The sequence below is a fragment of the Gopherus evgoodei genome, chromosome 11 (assembly GCF_007399415.2).
Source record: "Gopherus evgoodei ecotype Sinaloan lineage chromosome 11, rGopEvg1_v1.p, whole genome shotgun sequence".
Lineage (NCBI taxonomy): Eukaryota > Metazoa > Chordata > Testudines > Testudinidae > Gopherus > Gopherus evgoodei.
The window spans coordinates 47886041-47910877 of NC_044332.1; the positions used below are offsets into that span (position 1 = coordinate 47886041).

Below are 24837 nucleotides of genomic sequence, written 5' to 3' on the forward strand. Positions count from 1 at the left end.
TGGGAATCAGAATCTCACCCTTAGTTTTTATTATTAGTTCATTATAGAACAATTTGTTTTCATAAAGTTATTTGGTACTATCTGTAGTAGTGATCTCTATAGACTATCAATATATAGTAGAACCTCACAGTTATGAATGGAGGTTGTTCTTAACTCTAAAGTATTTGTAACTGAACAAAACATTATGGTGGTTCTTTCAAAAGTTTTTGCAGCTGGAAATTGACTTAACGCAGCTTTGAAGCTTTATTTTACAGAAGAAAAATGCTGCTTGTAACCATCTTAATTTAAATGAAACAAGCACAGAAACAGTTTCCTTATCTTGTGAAATCTTTTTTTAAACTTACCCGTTACTTTTTTAGTAGTTTGTTTAACACAGTACTGTACTGTATGTGCCCCCCTCCCTTTTTTTTTTTCTTTTAGTCTTTGCTGCTGCCTGCTTGCATACTTCTGGCTCCAAGTGAGGTCCTATGGTTGACCGTTCAGTTCATAACTTTGAGGTTCTGTTAGAGAGTTAGATACAGGCAAGTGCCTGTGCACGCTCTTACAGTCTTGATCTAAATTCTGAGACAAAAAAGTGCAGCATTCTGGAAATGTCTTCACTTGCCACAAATACATTTTAAATTGAGGATTTTTTTTCTTGACTTAATGAAACTGACAGTCAATCAGTATAATAGTATAGTATCCTGTGTAATATTTAATTTTAAACAGACTCATAGTCTTTAGTTTTCAAAGTTCTACTGATTTTTAAAAACAAATATGTAGAAAACATGTAACTGAAATTGTCAGAGGGAGCCTGGAAATTTTGGCAGCTGAGTGGTGGGGACAGATAAGGTTTGGCACCTGGGAAGGTGTGGAATGCAATTTGGAATTGATGATGGATGTGCACATTACCTGGATGTTCCTGCTAAAACGATAAGCTGAAATAGTTAAATGCTAAAATGTAAATTATCATCATTAGGTTTCAAAAGTTAATACTCCATGGAGAATAATAGGCAGTTAACATCTCTGAGCTATTGGGCAGACACCACAACATCAATTTGCAGTTGGTTGAGTTTCAAAGGCATTCTTCGCAACCATTTTATCATTTTAAATGAAAGCTTAGATTCTGAAGCATAATTATGTGGCAAGAGGTGAACTGCATGGCTGTGAAATAGTTTTTCTAGGGAGTGTCCACGTGTATTCCACTTCCGGTGAGTGTGCGCACCATGAATGAGGGATTGGAATCTTTTTGAATAGTAAACCTTGTCTGTGTTTCTGGGACCTTGAAGTAAAAATATTATTTAAGTTATATCCATTGGGACTGCACCAGCACTTTGCATGCCCCCTGGAATGCATAGCCAAGGGCATAAACATCAGGGCACCTCCATTTGCCCTTCAATTCCTTCTTACCCCTGAGGCTTTGAGACAGAACACTCTAATGCCCCCATCTCTGCACACTGTGCAGTTGTTTTCTCTTTAGGTAGTATATAGTTAGTGCAATTAGATTTACACACTTTTTAAGCTGTTTGACAAAGAAAGAAGTCTCCAAGTCCGGGAGGTGCCCTGGCACTGAACCATCCTGGACATGAAGGCATTGAAGTCTCCAGCATTCACATCCTGTCCCTTCTACGAGGTAGTTATTTCCATTAATGATGACACTCTAAAAGCATCATCTTCCTGTCCTTAGAAGTGGCTGACTCCAAAAGAAATCTAAACAGCAGGGACCACCTAAGGCAATATCTCAGGACAAGGACCCCAAAAAGCTGGAACTCTTTGGGTATAAGACATACTCCCCAGCCAGTTTACAGATACCCATATCAAATTACCAAGCACTCAGGGCTACATATACCTTCCTGAACTGGGATCAACTGTCGCTTCTTCTGGAACACAGAAAGGCGCTCAAGTCGCTGGTGTTAGAGAGGTAACTGGTTGCCTGGACCTCATTACAGGCCATTAATGCTGTGGATACTGTAGCTCATGGTATGGTGACTGCAGTCACAATGTACCGGGCCTCCTGGTGACAATCCTCTGGAATACTGAAAGAGGTCCAAATGACCATCAAGGACCAATACTTTGAAGGCTGCGATCTCTTTTTCCTAACAGAGCCCTGGACATATTAAAGGACTCATGGGTCACCATGTGCTCTCTGGGAGTGTACATCCTAGTCCCCAGGAGAAAACAATGTAGGTCTCAGAACTAATGAACAGAGACAACCTCCTTCATACTACTGCAGCTAGCAAAGATTATCCAAGCCTCAGAGGAAGAGGCTGACCCACTCTGTGCCCTCAGCTGCAGGGTGCAGATGCAGCTCCAATGGACAATACTATTCAAAAAAATTCTGATCTTGTGCACGTGGAGCGCATTCGTACCAGAAGTGGAATACATGTGGACAGCACCTTTGAAAGATCCACAGTTACTATAGGCCTTGGAGTTATTGTGTAAAACCTTGTCCCATCTGAAGTCAGTGGGGTCAGGATTTCACCTGTTAAGTCTAGAGTTAAATTTAGGATAGTTTTATTTTTTTCTTAATTCTCTCATCTTGTGCCTGCTGTTTAATTAAGGAACAGTAATTGAAGAGAGAGAGAAGTTAATTGTGACAACTCAAAATGTGCTACTGTGGCACTATTAGAAGGATCAGGGAGATGACCTTTGGCCCGTGAACTTTATATTCAACAAAACGAGGATTAATTTGATGACAATGGAGTCTATTCAGTTTCTCTCTCAAAAAAAAAAATGTAAAGCTACTGATGATATGATTTTGGGCCTGCACTAGACAGACATGATTTAGGGTTTTTTGTTTGTTTTTAAAATCCAGTTTTTGGCAAAAGTGTCTAGCTGTATAGTCTTGCTGCATCATTGTAGTGATGTTTTAATGTCAGAATTCATTGGTACCATATGCTTTGTTACTTGGCAATATGCTATGAAAAAATACTAAAATATGCAGCATTTAAGCAAACTGTTTAAAGAAGTAGAATTTTAAAACCACCTTGTTGAGTTTTCTGTATTTTAAATGCAAAAGTGAATGCAACTGTAATGTTGAGAAAATTAGCATTCAGAAGTAAAGGCATTTGAAAATTTAGTGTGCTACAGTAACAGTAACTTTGCCACTGTAAATATTTAACAGTTCAGGTCAGAGTATATGAAGGTATACATTTAACAAGCAACACAGACTGCTATTGTACATACATGTCCTGTGTATGCAACAGAAGAATTTACATCCTTATAGGAAACGTAGCATTTGAATTGCCTGAGTAACATTACAATATTCTTCTACTTTTAAAGGGAGAAGGGGGAGAAGAAATTTGTAGTAAGATGAAAAAAGACTCCATAGGAGGTGCAGGTGTTTTGTACTTCCGGCTGTGAAGCACTAATCACTCGACCAGTTTAGTTGAGGAAAAGTGCATGCAACAGATGAAGAACACCTCAGTCTAATAGCACAAAGGACATCACTATAGTAGTTTATTACAACTACCAGTAATTATATAGGATGGGATTTTCAAAAGCGCCTTAGTGACTTAAGAGCACAAATTCAGTTGGAAGTCATGAGACTTGTTTCTAACCTACTGAGGTGTTTTTGAAAATCCCACTCTCTTTCAACAATATAATGACAGTTTCTATACAACAAATCTGTCTCATGTCTATCTAGGTAATTAAATGGTCCCCATCATGTTAGATACCTGAGCACTTTCCAACTATTGAAAAATAGAAATAACTATATATCTGTCTTTCTTCCCAGCCTGATGGAAAAATAGCTTGACTAGCAGGTCGTTGGTTTTTATATGTCTGTACGTTCAAGTGAAATGTGTATTTGTGGAAATTTATTTGTTATGTATTTGTGGAATTTACTGATGGAACTCTGCTGCAGAAATTATATATTTTTTCATTTTTATTTTTATTATTATTATTATTATTATTATTATTATTATTTTATTTTAAATATCTGAATGCAGCGAGGCCTGTCATTCTTACATGTTTCAGGAGTGAGTCCCATAGTGTAGGATCAGATTCTCTGCAGGTTGTGTCCTGTACTCAGGAGCCTCCCTGGTGGCTGACTGGTTCATTGTTCTGATGAATGTAGCTGGTGTGGGAAGTCATGGTTGCAGAGTGGGAGCTAATAGTTAAGCTCAAACAGGTGGTGCTTGTGGGGTCTGGACAGAGAACTTGAATTGGAATGTGTCAGTCCAATTAGACTGGAGAGTCGATGCAAAAAACAGAGCACTGTGCAGTTTGCTCACAGCAGTTTGTGGAGTTAACCATATGGGCGACTGCACTTTATACCAGTTGGAACTTGCAAGGCATATAGCTTCATTTCTGGATATGAGTAGCAATAATCAAGCCTGGAAAGCAAAAACACATGGATCACCATGGCCAGGTCTGTGTCCAAATGTGGGGCACAATCTTCAGGCAAGTTGCAGGTGGATGTGGGTTGCTGGGCTTTTGTTTTTGTTGTTTTTTTGCCATGGCTATTTGGATATTGAGAGTCCAATGCATAAAAGTAATTTTTCAATCATTTATGCATTGTTTGTTTGACTTTTTTTCTTCTTATATTTACCAGGGGAGCTACGCAGAAAGTTTTGTGCTTTCTTTTTTCAAATGTTTGATCAAATTTTGTTTTGACAATACAAAGTAAATCACTCCTTTGGTATAAGAACACAGGTGGAAAACATAACTTCCAAAGGAACGCCTTTGTGAAAGTTTTGCGTATCTCACTGTAGAGGTTTATAAAGAAAGAATAATGCAGCTTTAAGTGTTCACTACCTGTGAACGCTATAATAATATATACCTATGTGGTTAGAAGTAAACTGTCCTTGTAAACTGGAGTAATAGTAATAGGATGAAATTTAATAGTGAAAAGTGCAAGGTCATGCACTTTGGGATTAATAATAAGAATTTTAGATATAGATTGGGGACGCATCAGTTGGAAGCAACAGAGGAGGAGAAGGACCTTGGAGTATTGGTTGATCACAGGATGACTATGAGCCGCCAATGTGATACAGCCATTAAAAAAGCTAATGCAGTTTTAGGATGCATCAGGTGAGGTATTTCCAGCAAAGATAAGGAGGTGTTAGTACCGTTATATAAGGCACTGGTGAGACCTCACCTGGAATACTGTGTGTGCAGTTCTGGTCTCCCATGTTTTAAGAAGGATGAATTCAAACTGGAACAGGTTCAGAGACGGCCTACTAGGATGATCCGAGGAATGGAAAACCTGCCTTATGAAAGGAGACTCAAAGAGCGTGGCTTGTTTAGCCTAGCCAAAAAAAGGCTGAGGGGGGCATGCTTGCTCTTTATAAATATATCAGAGGGATTAATATTAGGGAGGGAGAGGAATTATTTAAGCTTAGTACCAATGTAGACACAAGAACAAATGGGTATAAACTGGACACTAGGAAGTTTAGACTTGAAATTAGACAAAGGTTTCTAACCATTAGAGGAGTGAAGTTCTGGAACAGCCTTCCAAGGGGAGTAGTGGGGGCAAAAGACATATCTGGCTTTAAGACTAAGCTTGATAAGTTTATGGAAGGGATGGTATGATGGGATAGCTTAATTTTGGCAATTGATCTTTGATTATCAGCAGATAAGTGTGCCCAGTGGTCTGTGATGGGATCTGAGTTACTGCAGAGAATTCTTTCCTGAGTGCTGGCTGGTGAGTCTTGCCCACATGCTCAGGGTTTAGCTGATCACCATATTTGGGGTCGGGAAGGAATTTTCCTCCAGGGCAGATTGGCAGAGGCCCTGGAGGTTTTTCGCCTTCCTCTGCAGCATGGGGCATGGGTCACTTGCTGTTGGATTCTCTGCAGCTTGAGGTCTTCAAACCACAGTTTGAAGACTTCAATAACTCGGACATAGGTTAGGGGTTTGTTATAGAAGTGGATGGGTAGGGTTCTGTGGCCAGCTTTGTGCAGGAGGTCAGACTAGATGATCATATTGGTCCCTTCTGACCCTAAAGTCTATGAGTCTATAAGTATATAGAGGGAATTTTTTAACACCTTTGTATAACTCAAGCCAATTTCTCTTCATCGCATCAAAATTTACAGTATATTTTTAGAAAATACATCTCCTTCCTGTATCATTAGACACAATTTAAAGTAACCTATAAAAAAACAGACATATATAGGATCACTGGCTCCTTCTGTGCCATAAATTTTTCCCTGTGTTAAATCATAAGCTTACACGCATTACAATGGATACATCAAAATGCTGAAATCAAGGAGTTAAAAATATTTAGGGCCAGAATCCAATATCTTTACTCACTATGAGTAGTGCCTGATTCAGAGTAGTCCTATGGACTTCAATGGGACAATTTGTGGAGTAAGATGCTATTCAACATGAGCAGGAGTATAGAAATCTGGCCTTTCTAGTACATGCCCTTCAGTACCTTCATAAGATACTTTTCCCCCAAAAAATATACAAGGATAAGAAATAAAAAATCCCCTTCTAACAACAGTAGACATCAAAGATGGAAATGGCTCTTGGCTTTAGAGTCCATTTCCTTGCCAGTGTAGCGTTGCTCCCTATAGTATGTTTTCAGTATTTGTCCTTTCCATTTGGGGCTTCCACCACTTCCCTTGTGGGACTACTCTATGGTCTTAGACGTCTCAAAGGATTTTTTTTCCATATTGTCAGCTTAAATTGTCCTGATCTTAATTTATCACTATGCAATATTAAGTAATTTCCCCTTAAGATTTATTTTTAAGTGTTTTTTCATGGAAAGTGCCAGATTTCTAGACCCAGACACTGAATATTTATATTTGTCTACTGAATATATACAATGTAGGCAGTAGCAGTGCAGGCTTCCTCACTGACATGCCTCATATTCAACCTTGACCACAAGGGACCACCTGTGAGAGTGTTTCTGCCTCTAAGTCCATGCATCTTTCATGGAAAGACTGCCAAGAAGAATGCAGGTATGATGTGAGTATTTTCTCAGTAGAACCAGAAATAGTATCAATAATTGATTTCATATAGGCCAGCCCCAGATAATGATTTGACCACCCAGCCTGAGGCAGACTTAAATTGATGGCTTAGAGGTGAAAGTCTTTGCCTTGTTATTAATCCTCTGAGTTATCCAGTCCCCACTGTTCGAAGGTTCAGAAACAAGTCATACAAAAGATGAAAGAAGCAATCAGCTGTAGCACCTTTAGACAGTACGAATAGCATGTGGGCACTAATTATATCTATATTGAAAGATCTTTTGTTTATTTTGTTACAGGTGTGCTACCATTTTGATTCTTGTCTCCTAATCCTATATGTCTACTTCACATTTGGAAACCTACACATTTTTAGATCTCTCACTGGGGTGTTACCTATTAGAGAAAGGATAAAGGAATATCATGAAACAGCTTAGACAGCTCATGTAGTAGGAATTATTGGCAGTGATTTGTGAAGAGCCAAGTCACAATAATACTTCCAACCTGTGGGTGGGGTGGGATGGGAAAAGACGGCATCAGTGAAAGGTGCTCAGAAGGGTGATAATTTAGGGTAATAATAGGGAAAGAGTAAGATGCGAACTTCTGCACCTATATTTTTTCTCTTTATGGCTGCTTACATTTTGAGATAAGAAATAGAAGTGATCATGGTTAGTCTGCTATGTAAAGACTAGAAAAGAGAAAACACCATCAAGCTGTAGGTGATCCCTTTTTCTGAGGCTGACCGAAGAGTGGGGTAAAAGGAAAATAGTCAAGAATTTCAGGTTTCCATTCTGGGCTCTGTCCCCTCTGTGCTGCAGAGGTGAAAAGGGGAAAGCAGCTGGGAATCTGCCAGTGCAAAGTGGCATAAGATTGGATTAACAGCTTACACTGCTTCCACATCAAACCTTCAATGTTGTGGCATGACATGGTGGGCAGAAGCAGTGTTAAGAAAGAGAGATTTTGTGCCAGAGTAGCTGAGCTCTGGCTATTCTGGCCTAGCTGAGCAGAATGTATGCACCTGTGGGAAGCTACTGAAGTGTCAAAGGGCTGCTGTAACTGACAATGGGAACCTGACCCAGAATGCAGGAAGCCCAAAATGATATAAAGCCCCACGCCCCAACCCATGGTCTTCCTGGACTGCACCTTCTGAAAGGCACAGCTCAGAACTAGATCCACAGTCTTCATTAGTTCACAGAACAATAGGACACACATGGGATACTTGGTAGGACACATCATGGTCGTGTGTCTTGCTAACAGTCTTACTATGTCAGCATTTTAAATTTAAATATAATAATTTAACTAGAGGAGCTAAGAAGAAACTGTAGTCCATAGCCGTACCCAATGTTACCGTCTTGTTATATCTCTATCTTAAAGGGACAAGTCAATTTAAATTTTTCATTTTATATCTCACTTAACCTGTTGTTAGAAGTAATACATGATGAGTATAACTGAAAGAGATTAGAGAAAATATTGCTTATTTTTTCATTTAGTTTGCTTTAGGCATTTGATGGTTTCTGTATGTGATCATTTTAGCTATTTACCCTCCATAGATAGTTAAGCACCTATCCCCCAACTAATTCCGTACTGCACACCACAGTGCTCATGTAGACCCTATTGGCTTTTAGAAACTGACTAGAGTTTACAATGCAACTGCCCCTTTATAACACGTTAAACTACTAAACAAAATAAAACCAGAAAAGTAATTTAAACAATTTTGGGTGTATATGGTTAGAAGAAAATGGATTGGTCCCCATATCCCTCAAGATTTGTATACTTTAGTTGCATGTGACTTGATTGTCAACTATTGATCGTACAATGTATTGTGGAGTAGGTATTCTCATGTTCAGTCTGTCCACTAGTTGATACTCTGTCAAGGGTCTGTGTTAATGCTGTAATTTTAACATTAAATATTTTTAAAGTAAATAAAATTTAATGTGTTTTACTTATAAATGTATACAATATTTGGACTGCCTAATAAATTATATACAAAAATGCCTAATTCAAAGTATTTCTTTATTCCTTTAGCTCCTGCAGAACCTTTATTGTGCAAATTTGCAGATGGAGGACAGAAAAAGAGACAGAATCAGAACAAATATATACAGAACGGGAGAGCGTGGCATAGAGAAGGCGAGGTGAGACTTGTAAGTCCTCCCTTTAAGCTTTAGTGTGGGTGTGTGATAATGAATACTTACAAAAATGATAAGCATAAAGACTTCTTGGCTTGGCTTTTGGCATATTAAATGTGTGCCAGCACCTCTCTCATGCCAGTTTGCTACTTTTTATAAAATATTTAAATTCATCTTTATTTTTCTTGTAAAAAAAAAATGTTGATCATCAATGCAAAGGAGGATTCGAATTGGATGGTCTTGAGGACTAGAGTAATAGAAATGGATGAAATTTAGTTGTGCAGGATCATTAATTTAGGGACTAATACGAATTTCTAATAAATTTGGGGCTCATCATTTGGAAATAACAGGGGATGAAAAAGACCTGACATATTGGCCATGACAAGAAGACTGTGACCAACCAGTGTAATGTGACCATGAAAACAGCAAATGCAATTCTAGGATATATCAGGAAAGGTATTTCCAGTAAAGATTGGGAATTATTAATGCCATTGCACTGGTAAGATCTCATCTGGAATACTTTGTACAGTTCTGGTAATCGATGTGTCCTTGCAAGAGGAGACTAAGAGAGCTTCGCTTGTTTAGCCTAACACAGGGAAGGCTGAGAGGGAATATGACTGCTCTCTATAAATAGCTGAGGGAGTAAATACCAGGGAAGAACTATTTAAGCTAGAGGATAGTGTTGGCACAAGATCAGATGGATACACGCTGGACATGAATAATTTTTAGGCTGGAAATTAGAAGATTTCGAACCCGTAGAGGAGGGAAGTTCTGGAACAGCCTCCCAATCAGACTAGTGGGGACAAACAATCTTAACTGGTTATATGATGGTGTTTGATAAATTTATGAATGAGATTTATATGACAGGGTTGACTGTGATAGTAGGGGACTGAGCTAGGTGACCCAGGAGGCCCATTCCAGTCCTGTGTCCCTATGTAAATGCAAAAGATGAAATCCTGATCCTCTTGAACTCAGTTGAAGTTTGCAGGGGAACAGGATTTTACCCACAATATATACATCCAGTGTAAAACTGCCAAAAAACATAACTTCAGTCATATATAGCTAAACATTTTGTTCATACAGCATTGAAATGGGTTAAGTCGTGTGAATGTTGTAAGTCAGTGAGGATTGAAATACGGTGCTGTACCTATTTTACAACATATGAGAGAAATACGCAGATGCAGGGCAACATACTGTTTTTTCCCAATCACACTGATACCATAGTCTTTCTTAAATTTTAATATCCAAGGTAATTCTTCCATATGCTTTTACTGTCTTTAGTAAGACTAAACATTTGAGGCTATGAAAATGTTCACATCTATCTTCTGAAGAACAGTTCTCTACGTTCATTTTTACAATTAATGCACCACAGGCAAAACACACACACACCCTAGTTTTTCAGATATTGCATTTCTCTCTTCGTACTGAAACTCTGTATTCTGAGCCAACATTATAGTTCAGTGACTCCTTTTACTATGTAATTACTTTCGCCCACTGTTAACCTTTCCCTCAGCATAGGAAAATAAAATATCACTGATCAATTTTTTACTAAAGAATAATATATTTAAAAAAGGATTTATGTAAACAATTTCCAAAATAGAATTTTGTTAATTCTTCCATCTTTATATATTTATTTATTTTATGTTTTTCCTTAAAGGCTGGAATGACACTTACTTACGATCCAACTACAGCTGCTTTACAAAATGGGTACGTCAAGTGGTGACACTAAACAAAATAATTTTCTGCATTATGAAAGATTCATAGAGTTATTACATTGCTAGGATTTAATTTATTTTTTTGTACTTTGTAGATTTTATCCTTCACCATACAGTATTGCAACAAACAGGATGATCACTCAAACATCTATTACGCCATATATTGCTTCTCCAGTTTCTACGTACCAGGTTTGTACTTAGAACTCAGTCGCAGAATTGATTTATAGGGACTGATGCTTATTTACTGGTTGCCACATCTACAAAGATGCTAAACTAAAATGGCTATTAAATTCCATACAGGATTAGCACAGATGCCACATGAGTGACTAACAGGGTGCTTGTTTTGAAGTGCTTCTTATTTTATGTAGCACTGCAATGTAATTAGATGTAAGGAATCTTGCAAAGTAAAGGCTGTTGCTTGTGGTTACAGCTAAGGTATTTGTTGGCCACTTGTAGATTTCATATATAGTTCTCTATTGTCCTCCGTGGCAGTTTGCTGAATCCTTTTTTTGTCTGTGGTGTATTTGTAAGAGAATACCATTATTTAAACCCTCTTTGCTTTGGTTGGCCGACTTTTGCTTGAAGATTTGCCCATGCTGCAGGGGCTTCCTGTAGGCGTAAGGAGTCCTGAGAAGAGATTAGACACTCAGTATACTCTAGGGGACGAAGATTGAAGAAGAGTTCAGATGTCTGGGAGAAAATCATGGACAGCCATGAGGTCAAGTACAAATATTTCCACATATGAGCAAAGCATTCTGTGGCCTAACAGGGCCTTTTAAACCAGGAGTTATTTTGGTGGAATAAGGATTGTAGAGCAAAGAGTACTCAGTGCACACTTTGGAATCTCGGAGCCCAGTCCAAAGCAGACTGAAGACTTTGACTCGAGTGGGCACTGAAACATAGGCAACTGGCATGAGTAATTCTGCTTCCCATTATAATAAGCTTACAAAAAATTTAATATGCTGATAAATGATGCATACAAAGCAGTATCACATTTGGTATAAAGCTTTCAGGAATGCTCATTTTTAAACACCACTCTGATCTTCTGTGTTTCCATTTATTGAGAGTCCGGATTTACTGCTGCAGTTCAGTAGCATCTGGCAAAGGCTGACTTGCCACACCACAGCTTAAAGAGACATTTAGCTATTGCTGTTTGCAGTGCTATTGTAGCTGTGTTGGGCCCAGGATATTCAAGAGACATGTTGGGTAAGGTATTATCTTTTATTGCACCAACTTCTGTTGGTGAAAGAGACAAGCTTTCAAGCTTACGCAGAGCTTCACTTCCTCAGGTCTGAAGAAGAGCTTTGCGTAAACTTGAAAGCTTCTCTCTTTCACCAGAAGTTGGTGCAATAAAGGAGATGACCTCGCCCACCATGTCTCTCTAATTTAGCTATTGTTGTAGGTATTTACTTCATATAGGAAAGACATCCAAAAGCAAAGATTTGATCAAAGATTAAACCAAGGGAGTAAAAAATCCTAACGTATGAAATGCTGCAGATTTTGCTTTTGTTAAATTTAGCAATTTACCTCCCATTTCCTAGCATAAAACTGAGTTTAAGGGCCAAACTGTACCATTTTTGAGCAGAACAGGTGAAATACAACCCCATATAGAGAGTCAGCACAAGAGCTGCATGTCCCTCTGGTCACACTTAAGGCTTACATTGTCCCCTTGTAGAAACTTCCATATGGTTCAGCAGCCCCAGGTGAGGAAAGCGAAGGAGAATGGGCCTATTAATCTGTGCTTCCACTACCTATTGAAAATTGGTCATCCTGGAGAGGACATTATGGTATTGCTTTGATAGTCAGTAAATCTTTAGAATTATTATTAGCTTCCACCATTCCACCCCCCCTACCCTGCAAAATTCCAGTGATTTTAGTTTTTTATTCCTTGTTAAAAACAAAGCGAATCCTTGTTAGGCTCTCACTGTCCTTCAGGGAGTGTCTCCGATTCTTTCCTTTTGTTGCATGTGAAAACTGAAATTTGATATGGAAAAACTAAGAAGTTACCTGTGAATAAAATGTAGGTTTTCTAGGCTATTTCCCATTCAAATCTGCAGCATATGGTATTGCATATTTCCAAATATCTGTTACTAGCAGTGTTTTTCAACATATGGCACAAGGCTCAGATTCTAGAGAATGGAACAGTTTAAACACTGTTCACACTGTACTATCTGAAATGGTTGCATCTTTTTAATTAGAAATTAAAATGAAAGAATAATTCTGTGTAGAAGGAAGTGATTTTTTTTCTGGCCAAAAGAGTTTCATAATATGTGTATTAGTCACATCTTAATTACAGATCCATGCTTGCTGAACATACAGCATCCTATCACTCACACAACCAGAATGCATCATGAAAATGAGACTTTTTCCTTGATGTGCAGCAAAACCTGTTCTTAGAATTAGTTTTACTGAAGGACATCAGATTTCATAACGTTTGGCTAGTGTTTGTTCATACTCTTTCTGCACCTCTGATACACCCAGATGAAAGTCATGAGTCAGGTGAAGAGATCAGTCAAAGCACCAGTCAAATTGCACCAACAGTTTTGGCATTAAAGACTCTGGGTTCCTGAATTCCCTGGTCCTCGATCTGCCTTCTACAAAGTGAGCTGCAAAGGGAGGCTTCTCTCTTTAATGATTGGAAAGGAAGAGAGTCATTCAATGTGACTCAACAAAAAATAATTGAGAAAAGAAGGGCAGGAAATATTGATCTTGCAGAAAGTCACCTCAATTCACGACAAGGTCTAACTGCCTTTGCTCCTCACAGGACTCCATGTGAGGCAGTTAGGCACCTTGTAGCCCTTAAGTCTCCAGCAGCACTAATTAGCCTATTTTAGGTGCACAGAAAAGATCGGAAACCTTCCTCATCCTCTGCATACTTTCTTGGTAGGAGATGGAGATGTGACAGCTCCATGTTTCTAGCCTGCCTTGACTTCTCTCACAAAGAAGTCTTTTGTAGAAGCAGAAGTACTAGATAGTTCTTTAAACCAACCTCTTTCAACTAGGAGAAGCAGACTAGCTTATCAGTGTAGTTATAAGAATCTTTTAAAGTTATCCTGCCTCAAGTCAGAAAGTCTCAGACAAAGTCAATCTCACTTCCCCTGAAAATCAAAGAGCTGCTTGGCATTGAGGAGAGAGTGCTTATTAGAACCCCACTCCCTCTTCCTGGTCTTTGAGAATACTGTACTCTTTTGGCCTATCAGGAGAAACCCAACTTTGCTAATCCTTATTCTTGTCCCTGTGACAAGTTGAAGCAGAATTACTGGTATTTTATCCATTGCAAACTGAGTAGAAACTACTATCAGACTAGCCAGTCCTTTCATTCCAATGCCACGTGAGCATAAACTCAGAGCAAACAATCTCGTGCTTTCTGAGACTTTCTGGTTACTCTTCCCATTGGGATTTCCAAGGACACATGGCATTTCACACTTCAACATGAGTGGAAGCCAAACTTCTCTTTCCACTGGGACCTTTACAGAGTATTCCATAGAGTTTCTAAGGCCTGCACTGCAAATAAATAAAACGTACTGCTTTGAGAGTTGCACATGATATGTTATGTCCATATCTTGCCTTCCCGTTAGGCTGTAGCTTTACTCCTTCCAACAGAGCTGAGGATTGTAAATAGGAGTTTTAATAGGAATCCGTGTTTCCTAGTCTACATCAGACAGAGGCTGGGTTAGGTAAGCAGATGAACAAGTGAAGGCTTTTTATGTTATGATTGATAAAATAATCACGATATTTAAAATGGGTGCATCCAAAAAAAATAATATGAAAATTAAATCTTATTTTTGTTCTAGGTTCAGAGTCCTTCTTGGATGCAACCTCAACCATATATAATGCAGCACCCTGTAAGTTCTTATTCTTCCTTCTCCCACTGTTACTCTTTTTGTGTTTGTGTAGATGTAAAACATTTTACAGCTTTCTGAAGATCTCAAACTGTGTGAAATAGATCCATTCTTCTTCAAGTAATTGTCCCCACCAGTGCTTCAGTTCAGGATGTGCATGCACCTGTACATTCTTGAGCGGATATTTAGCCAGCAGTGCCTGTGGGTCCATGCCTGCATCCTACACATTCTTCATGATCTGGTGTGATGGTATATAGGGAAGACCAGGCCCATTACCATATCAGTTCCTTCTCAGCCACCTGCAGCTCGAGATGGAGTGTTGCAGTGCCCACTTAGCTAGCTGCACAGCTTGCTAACTTTTTTCTCTTAGTTTTTCATTTGTTTAGTACAGTTTGTGCTTTGCGGGATTCCCCCTCCCTTTTTTGCCTGGTGTGGGTCTATATTCCAACTTGGCTTTCTTCTGCAGACTTTCCTAGCGGGTTATGCCAAGATACTAGGCTTCAAACCTGTCTGACTTGCCACATATCTTTGCCCTGTAGCGACGGGCACTCTGGCTGCCTCTGCTGCCTTGGGGAGACTCCAAATCCCCTCCAGGTGTGAGATCTGCACTGGATTCAGAAAATCTAAAAAAATAAACAGAGGGAGGATAAACTAAAACTTCCTCTTATGGAAAGTTCTCTGAGACTTGTGGGGTCTGAGTCAGTTTCCCACCCACTGTACATCAGCTTCAGATCCTCAGAGCTCCCTGGTAACTGTTTCTGCTCCAGTAGCAAAGACCGTGGAGGCCCTTCAGATTCTTCCAAAACACCAAAAAAGAAAGAGACCCCTTTCTCCAGAACAAGAAACCAAGAGGAGTGGAAAGTCACCCCCTCAAACTGGGATTAATGAGTCCTCATGTCCCAGTGTGGGTACTGCTGAGGCTTCTACTCCCTCTAGTACTGAGACCCCAGCACTGGCTCAAAAGACTTTGCTGAATACGGATAAGCATCTAGCAAGCAACTTCAAGGGGCATCAGAGATGGTACTGGACTCAGTGCCTCTGAAGTATAAGGACTCCTCAAACATCAAGGTGTTCGACTCCTTGGTACTGTCTTCCTCAGCTAATGGTAGAGAATGCATGGACTGTTCCTTGATATTGTCTCTGGTACCTCCCAGCCTGCAGCCTTCCAAGGAACACTATCCAAACTTCCCAGTACCTGGAAGAAACTGAATTCTCTCCTTTCAGAGGTACCGGCAGGGATTTCCCTCCAGCACCAGTTTACCTTCCAGAGTCTACTTACCCTTCCATGACAACTTGACCTCTGGTATCTGTGTGATCTCCAGGTATCCACAAGGGGACTTGACCTCTGGCATTGATGTGGTCTCTGGCTACCCACAGGAAGGGTACTGAGAGAGACTTTCCACTGGTACCAATTCATAGCTCCAGAACTGATGGTTCCATCTGAATTCTTAACAGCCAGTACAGATGCAGTCACGGGTTCCTCACTGGCAACCTGTACAAACACCACTTTCCCCCAGTACATCATCTGACTTTGAGTTGTTAGTTTAAGATTTCTCACCCTTTTCATTAAAGTCTCTCCCTTGGAGTGCATCCCAAGGAAGAGAGTCCCAGTAGCATATGCATCCGGCAGAAACAACCTTTGGGTCCTACCTCTTTTCTTTACATCCCACCACAGTGGGCCCCCTACGGTGAGCATTTTTACAGGGTACCCTCAGAAGAGGACTCCTCAAGAACAGCAACAACTGACACCAGGTCGTAGTTCACAGGAGGAGCCTCCAGAGGAGCAGCAGCCAGGTTCAGAAGAGGAGACACCTCCTTCCCACAAATCCTCCTCCTCACCAGAGGAGACTGTTATGCCCCCGCTTCCCATTCTACTCAGGCACAGATAATCTCAAGGCCTTCCAGGAACTTGTGAAAAGGACTACAGAGACCTTACAAATCCCACTAGAGGAGATGCAAAATCTCAACATTCCTTGCTGGACATTCTCCAGGCCTCACTGCAGGGCAAAATTGCCTTACCATCAACAACACTCTACTGTCACTAGCTGATGAGTGCCAATGGTTCTGGTCAAGGGAAGGACATTGTCGCAATTCACTGGGAGGTGCTCTTAGTATCTGTCGGCCTAATGTATTCCTCTGTGCTTATCCCTGATGCCATTACTCTTCAATCTCCTGAATAAGCTGAAATGGGAGAAATCAGTGGCTATCCTCTTCACACAATCATAGACAAGGTAAATATGGTTCCCAGAGCTCCCTTGACTGTTCCGGAACCATCTCTCTGCCTTCCGCTGTCAGTGAATCACTACACTACACTACACCCCAGCCTCTTGTTAAGTCATTTCAAAGAATGAGTATTAGATGACTCTCTGGAACATAAACCAGGACAGCCCTCCAGAGATCCAGACAGTACACTACTCAGTAATAGGAAACCCAGATATAGAAACACTTTCTGATCTGGCACTGCCTCTCAAGTCTCGCCTTTCCAACATTCTTAATTTACCTGGTAAATTTGAAAACTACAGGATTATAGCTGAGCTCAGGCTGTAATGGCAGCTAGAAGAATCTTCTCTCTCTCTCTCACACACACCCACCTACCCACACCCCTTTTGAAGAGTTTTCAGTCTTTGTTCACCCAATCACTGCAAAATTCATTAAAAGCCTTGTTTAATCTTTTTCCTACTGTCAAGAAACCAGCTCCTCCAGGGGACCTCAGTTTAGTTCTTAACATGCTAAGAAAAGCCCATTTGAACCTCTGGGGAACTGTTGCCTCCTTCATCTATCTCTCAAGATCTCATTCCTTATAGCCATCTCCTCAGCCAGGATAGTAGAAGAGCTGGGAGCCCTTATGGCTGACCCACCAGACATGGTGTTTTATTGTGACAAAGGGACATCATTTTCCTTACCCCCATTTCCTACTTAAGGTATCTTCAGAGTTCCACATGAATGTCCTGATTAATCTACCAATGGTTTACCTCAAGCCTTAGCCTTCAAGAGAAGGAGCTAGTCTCTGTACACTGGACATAAGAGCTTTTGCTTTTAACTTTGATAGGACTAAGCCCTTCAGGGCTTCTCCTGGACGTTTATGTTCCACGGAAAGAACGAAAGGGCACCCGATCTCCACCCAGAGACTGTCTAAATGGACTTCAGGATTACTGAGTCTCAGGGTTGCATTCCACTCCTGGAGCGATAGCTCATTCCACCGGAGTGCAGTCTACTTCTGTAGCCTTACTGAAGAAGGGACATGTCTCAGACATTTGCAGAGCTGCCACTTGATCATCAGTGCGTGCCTTTTCCCAGCATGGTGCTCTTGTGCATGCTTCCAGAGCTGATGCATTACCTGCCCTCCTTCTCTATGTTCTGGAGTTATTCTTGAGCTTTGGGGTTCAGAAGGACTGGAGCAGTGGCAGGTCTTCTCTCCCCTATACATCCTCGCACTGGAGCACAAGGTTGTGTAGGAGGAGGTGTGAACCCATGGGTACGGCTGACAAAATCTCCAATCAAGACTGCACAGTTGTGCACACATCCTGAAGTGGGAGCATCATAGGGACAAAACATCTAAAAGAATTACAATTTCTGTACAAGGTAAGTAACTCTCCTTTCCATATTTTTTCGTGGACTTTGGTGATTCCGCCATGGGACACTGTATGCTAAGAACGAGGGAGGAGGAGGTGATCAGTTGGAATTGGGGCTCAGTCATGACTTCTGCTACTTCACATTTTAACTACTCCAGCCTTCCTGTGCCAGGTCTCAGCTCTCCCCTTTGCCTGGTCCTCAATAACTGTGGCCCAGGTTCACTAAGGGACTTAAGTGCCTAAATCCAGTATTTAAGCACCACTGCAATCCACAAAATCCCTGCTCAGCTGCCACCGAACACTAGGTACCTACGCTCATTCATCACCTAAATATTTGCTGCAGAATTCCCTTAGGTGCCTAAGTTTCTGTCTCTGGGCATGTTCACTGCTTCCTCAGGCATGTGCCGAGATGCATTGTATGCCTAAGTCCCCACATGATCTTCAGTCCAGCTGGAGATAGTCATGTCCCTGCCTGTTTTGCCTGTGGGAGCTAATCCAGTAGACATACTCAGAGCCTGTTTATTCCCATACAAAACAGCCAGGAGGAGGAGGTGGCAGTGGCCTTCCTTATAACCTTCAACCTAGCGGTTAGGAAACTCACCTGAGATGTGGGAGAGTCTGGTTCAATTCCTCTCCACTCCCAAATGATGAGATGAGAGAACTTGAACCCCTCAAGTGAGGGCCCTAACCACTGGGCTGTAGAGTCATTCTCACATTTTTTGATCACTTTGAAAGTGAAAGATAGGAAGGAAAAGGGACATGGTCTATGTGTTCAGGAAGGCAGGTTGATGAGGACAATTACATGTATCCCTAGTACAATTTCCCAAGGGATAAGTACATGCTGAGACTGAACACTTTGTGACATAGCCCACGTGGTGGTAATATCCATGTGATAAATTGCAGAACCAATTTTAATAATGCTCGAGAGCAGATCTAAAATAATTAAGGCCAGCTGTTTTACAGAAGCAAAATATATGGTATGATATACGTAGATTTATGGACACTCATTTAGTTGCCCATGACTTCCCCACTCATGAGTTATGCAGGTCACCTCTGCTCATGGCTATGATATTTTTATATCACACAGTCATGTATTTTTTATATATATATATATCCCATCATATTTCCCCCTTCATCAGTACCGTTCCACATCAAAATGACTGAGTTTATTGGTACTGACATTATATACACTGACTTGTGCTTTAATATATGCAGTGCCATGGCTGACAAACAAGCACATTTTCAAATCTAGGAAGGAAATTGCCTTGACTTTAATTAACCTCTTTATGCAGGCTGGAAAATGTAAATCTTTTTGGCAAAGTGTTTTCTGTTTGTGCAAGCAAAAAAGATTGTGTTGAACACTTATATCATTTCAGCATGCCCAACTGATGCATATTTTTTCCAGGTTTGTCATTTATGGAGACAACTGATTTTATTTACACCTTTTATCAATGTAGAGTTTTGAAATAAGCAAGGATGAAAGCCTATAAATTATGCTGTGAGAAATGTAAATTAATAGGTTATCATGCTATTAGGGCTATTCCATTTACAGGTATGCAATTCTAGCTATTATCTCGCTGAAATAAAAGATCTAGATTCCTGACTTCTCAGTTTTGATCTTCGGCCTGTGTGGAAACTTGTGCTCTCTCTCTCTCTCTCTCTCATTCATTTGCTTTGCAGAGACGCTTGCAGTCTGCAGAACAGGAAATTCTTGCAGTGTTTGTGCCTGTGACTCATTTCATCGACACTGGTCACATGGTTGTTTTTCTAGCTACACTCAGTACTTTATAAAAAATATAAGACCTGCTGTAAAAGGGATAAATTATTCATTCAAAAACACTGACTTTCAGTGTGCTATAATTATTTCTATTAATTTTCAGCCTAAACCACTTTTCAGTCACACACCTGCATATATAACACAATATATTTAGAAACCTAATTTTACAGGAACATCTTAGGATGAAAATAAACCCCACCTGTATCCCTCCATCTAAATTAACTGCTATGCATTCTTAGGAGTTTTCTGAGCACCTGTACAGCAACTGAATATTTGGCAACTTCAGGTGCTTAAAAAGTATGTCCATTGTACATACAAAGATGGAGAGACGTGACAGGAATGTGCTAATCCCATCATGTTAGATAGACTTTCTACAGAAGAAATGGTATTTTCAACATAACCCTCTGGTACTAGTGCCCTAGTGAAACTGTTACTTCCCTGAGCAGAAGTTACAATGGTATGAAACTTGCACAGGCAGTTATGGAAGTGCATCATTAGTTGCTGTTGAGGAAAATATTCTCTCTATAAGACAGTGGCACATGAAATATTTGCAGGTCTATCCATTGTACATCAAATCTTGCACTTTTGCTTGGAAGTTAAGCAATTAATTTACAAATTCAGATTGGTGCATGTATAAATCGGGTAATGAGCTATAAAATGGAGTAAAATCCTTAGGATCTCCAAGACCAGCTAGTATCCGAACTCATTGTTGTGGGTTAGGGAAAACCCTACTGGTGTATGCTGTTGGAATTAAAGCCCATGTTTTACATGCCTGAGCCAAAAGAGAAGTGTAATTAAAATCTGGACGGTCTCATTCTTAAACTTGTTTTTTTTTTCTCCTGTAGGGGGCTGTATTGACTCCCTCCATGGACCACACCATGTCACTACAGCCTGCATCAATGATAAACCCTCTGACACAACAGATGAGTCACCTTTCATTAGGCAGTACTGGAACAGTATGTGGCAATTTAATATAAAGCTCAGCATCTACAAAGGGAAAATGTTGTGTATTGATTACAATATCTGTGTAGTGTACATGAAAACCAGCCCACTAAGGGTTTTTCCTCCTCAGTTAAAATGTAAATGGCTGTTTCCACACTTCAGTACAGATTCTTTAGGGCAGAAGAGCAACTAGACAAGCTAGTGTAGTAGTATGAAATGCACTCCAAATACATGGAAAAAAGCAAATGAAAGTAGCCCAGTTCAAGCAGTTTTAATTCTAGAACTGGACTTGAAGCAGTTCACTCTTCAGGATTCAGTGTTGTAAATAAATCATTTGATTCACGTACATTTGTCTTATATGAATACATTTTATCTGCTAAAAACCTCTTACATTTGAATATTCAATTCTGTGCAATGTTATATCTAGCATACCAGATGGTAGTTTGACATAGAGAAGTACCTATACCAAATCATTTCATACAGATTGATAGAAGAGACCCGTCTGATGGTAACTTTTGCTCGTTATTGACTTAAGCTAAATTTGAACCACTTACCTAAAGGAACACCATGAGCTTCCTAGTTTAAACTGCATTCCTCATGGAAACAAATACACTAAATCAATAAAAAATACATAGAACACTTTATTTATATAAAGTCTGGCCTCCATCAGTGTACTTTCTAGCCACTTCTCAAATATAAATGTAATTATCCTCAACACCTCTGTCAAGCAGAGAAATGTTATCCTCTATGTTCACAGATTTGAAACTGAGGCACAGAGATAAGAGCCTTGCTCAAAGTCACACGGTGTATGGCAGAACAAGAATTTGATATAGCTCTTCTGTCACAAGCCAGTTCCTTAACCATGAGATCATCCTTTCTCCTTGGCTACATACTGATAAGAAAAAGGCTCAGACTGGAGTATTTAAGGAAAATACTTAACCTCTTTGTTTCTGAAGGCCAAAGTTGAGTTTGTGTAATAACACTGCTCAGTGGAGTACACCTCACCTCTCTGCACTGGTTATTGATTTTAGATAAAGCTTGCTTTGAATCCTCTTCCCTACCAGAGCACTCAAATGTATATTTAAAAATATATTATGGGATCTGTATCAGATTTTATTTTAGCTGAATGTGTTCTTTGTCTTTTTAGTATATGCCAGCCACAACAGCTATGCAAGGAGCCTACATACCCCAGTATACACATGTTCAGACAGCAGCTGTTCCTGTTGAGGTTGGTAAATTTTGTAAGAGGCAGGCTATTATAGCCAAAATTGTTATATTTATTATTTTACCAGAAAAAAAAAATACAGATGAAAACATTACATTATGCAGGATCTTTGCGTACAAATTCAGTTTTATTAAGCTACAACCATGTCATTATTTTCATCTAATAAATGTACTGCACCAACCTGAACTTCTAATAGTTAGTTCTTCCATCCAAGCAGCGACCCAGCCCTGCCCTGCTCAGCTTTGAGATGTGACTGAATGTTGCAGTTCCAGGGGGAACTATACCATTGACCATTCTCAGTCTCTCCTTGGGCACTCTTTCCCAGTTACAGGCTTGTAACTCCCAGGGTGTAATCACACTATTTACACCACTCCTGTCCATCAATCATGTCCTCAGCAGGTCCAGCTGGATTTTGGCCCCTACTTAGACTTCTGACCCGTGACCACTGAAAAAATATAGTGACAGAGAATAACGTATTCAGATCAAAGTATTATTTATTCATCCACAGGAAGGATAAAGGTTAAGGAATAAAAAGCTTATATGTGTATTATCTTACTTAAAATTTAGCATTTCCTTGCAAGTTTACGTAGGCCCCACTTATCCCAAGAACCCCCAGCATTGGGGCTGAGCAAGGCAGATTTCACCCCTGCCCCTTCTCCTTCCCGTGTCTTTCTTTTATCTCCCTCTGCCCACACCCTGAAGTTTACAGGCCATCTTTTATCCATTTCAGAGTCTGTTTGTCCTGAGACACTTGACCCTGGTTAGTATGATTTACACATCTCCCCAGATGTGTCAGAGGCAAACTTCCAGTGGGGGATTCACTGTACTGTCCTTTTAAGTACCAGACATTGAATTATGTTGTGGTATTGTAGCTGTGTAGGTATTGTGATATTACCTCATCCATCTCATCTCATCTGAGATCTTTTATCGGACCAACTTATGTTGGTGAAAGAGACAAGCTTTCATTGTCCTAAAGAAGAGCTCTGTATAAGCATGGAAACTTGTCTCTCTCACCAACAGAAGTTGGTCCAATAAAAAAATACTAGCCCACTCACCTTGTGTCTCTAGCAGTTGAATTAGTCATCGCCTGGGTACTGGAATATGTGTTGAGAGCTCTCTAGTGAAGCTAACCCTTAGTGTTCCATGGAGCCAGCCATAGTACAGTACTCAAGCAGATGCACACACAATTTATGGGAATACAGATGTCTATGTTCTTCACACTGACTCGCAGCACAAAGATGGTGACTTGTAGTGGTCTACAGAAAACTTCAGAATTTATTCACTCATTTTTTAATATGTTTATGTGGTTCTATTCTGTTAATCTCATCACATTGTCTAGTTATTGCTATAGCAATTTAGAAAATAGAACATGTACTTGATTACTTTATATTTCATTAGATCTTCTATTATAAATAAAAATGAAGGCCAAGTTGGATGCATCAGATTTGGGTTGCCTAACTTGAGAAACCTTAGAGAGGGGCTTGGGTTTTTTTAGAAGGATGGAGAAGATGCTTAAGTTTCTGAAAGCTAGGCCCAGTCAAGTGTCTTGTGTTAGACAACAGAATACAGAGGCATCCAAAATCTCCAGGCATTTTGGGATATCTAGGCACTAGCTAGTATTGCTGGGTATCATGTCTCAACCCCTTTTCCTCTTTTACAGGAAGCTAGTGGTCAACAGCAGGTTACAGTAGAGACGTCCAGTGACCATTCTCCATATACGTATCAGCAAAACAAATAACTGAGGTAGGGGCTTGTCCTGTTACTCTGTAAAAGGCATGAATTCAAAACTAAATGTACAATATACTGTAGCTTACAAAAGTGATATAATCTAAATAAAACTGCTAATAATTTAGGGCCAGTGCCCACGGTCAATTTGAGTTTTGCCAGAGTATGAAATTAGAAAAAATAGAGTAAAGATTTTAAGATTAGGCTCTTAATGAATTATCTGTAATAATTTATTAGTAGTTTCTCTAGCGCACAATTGCATACCATTCTACCTTAACTTTTCACGTTGAGACATCAGTGCTTCCACGCATGTCATCGGACTTGTGCAGAGAACAGTTTGAATCCCAGCACTAACTTGAAAGTGGCTTTCCTACAGAGAAGCAATTCCACCTCCAGTGGGATGATACAGTGGAATCTCCTCAAGGAAATCCTTGTTGAGTTTCACTTGGAAAGACTCCCCTTCCGTGTCTTACTACTGTAGGAAGGAGAAAGACTGGTCAACAAATTGTTAGTCCTGGGTTAAATTTGTCTCAGAGTTAGTTAATTTCCTCCTTTTCATAGAGAATGTTCCATGTGCTTTCCTTCATAAATCATTCGTTTGGACTGTAACCCCTTCCACGCAGCACTGCTTTTTATAGCTTGCCACCTTTAAAGTGTTCTTTGCATTGACTATATCCCTAGCATTCCATTTTCTTCATTCCATCCTTCCAAGACCTATGCTTCTGGAGTTTAGTTCTTCTCTGCTTTGTCTTTCCTCCAACCATCATGAACCCTATACTTCCGTTGCATACATTTTTATAAAGTTTTGCAAGACTTCACACTGAAAGAACTTTATTCATGCAGTAAAAAGTGAATCTCTTGCTGTATTGTTTATGTGCTCCGAAAGGTTCATAAAAGTTCATTTCTGTAGCTCTCATGACACAGGTTTATTAGAAACGCAGAAAGCACCAGCAGTTTTATGATTGTGCACCTTCTGTACATATGACCCTCTTCTTCTGAACCAAATCCTGTTTTCCTAGTGCA

At 39.9% G+C, this 24837-nt stretch overlaps 1 protein-coding gene across 4 annotated transcripts in view; it reads left to right on the top strand.

Annotated features, from left to right (window-relative positions):
* The window catches only part of RBMS1 (RNA binding motif single stranded interacting protein 1), a 204140-nt gene that overhangs the window by 175561 nt on the left and 3742 nt on the right, over positions 1 to 24837 (top strand). For 3 of the 4 annotated variants that reach the window (XM_030579894.1, XM_030579897.1, XM_030579896.1), the window contains exons 7-13: positions 8916 to 9031; positions 10674 to 10723; positions 10827 to 10920; positions 14526 to 14576; positions 20768 to 20878; positions 22012 to 22092; positions 23750 to 23832. In XM_030579894.1, the coding sequence (XP_030435754.1) occupies positions 8916 to 9031; positions 10674 to 10723; positions 10827 to 10920; positions 14526 to 14576; positions 20768 to 20878; positions 22012 to 22092; positions 23750 to 23827 (581 nt within the window). In that variant the 3' untranslated portion in view covers positions 23828 to 23832. The remainder of the gene's footprint in view (positions 1 to 8915; positions 9032 to 10673; positions 10724 to 10826; positions 10921 to 14525; positions 14577 to 20767; positions 20879 to 22011; positions 22093 to 23749; positions 23833 to 24837) is intronic. The other variant, XM_030579895.1, reaches the window with a different exon arrangement.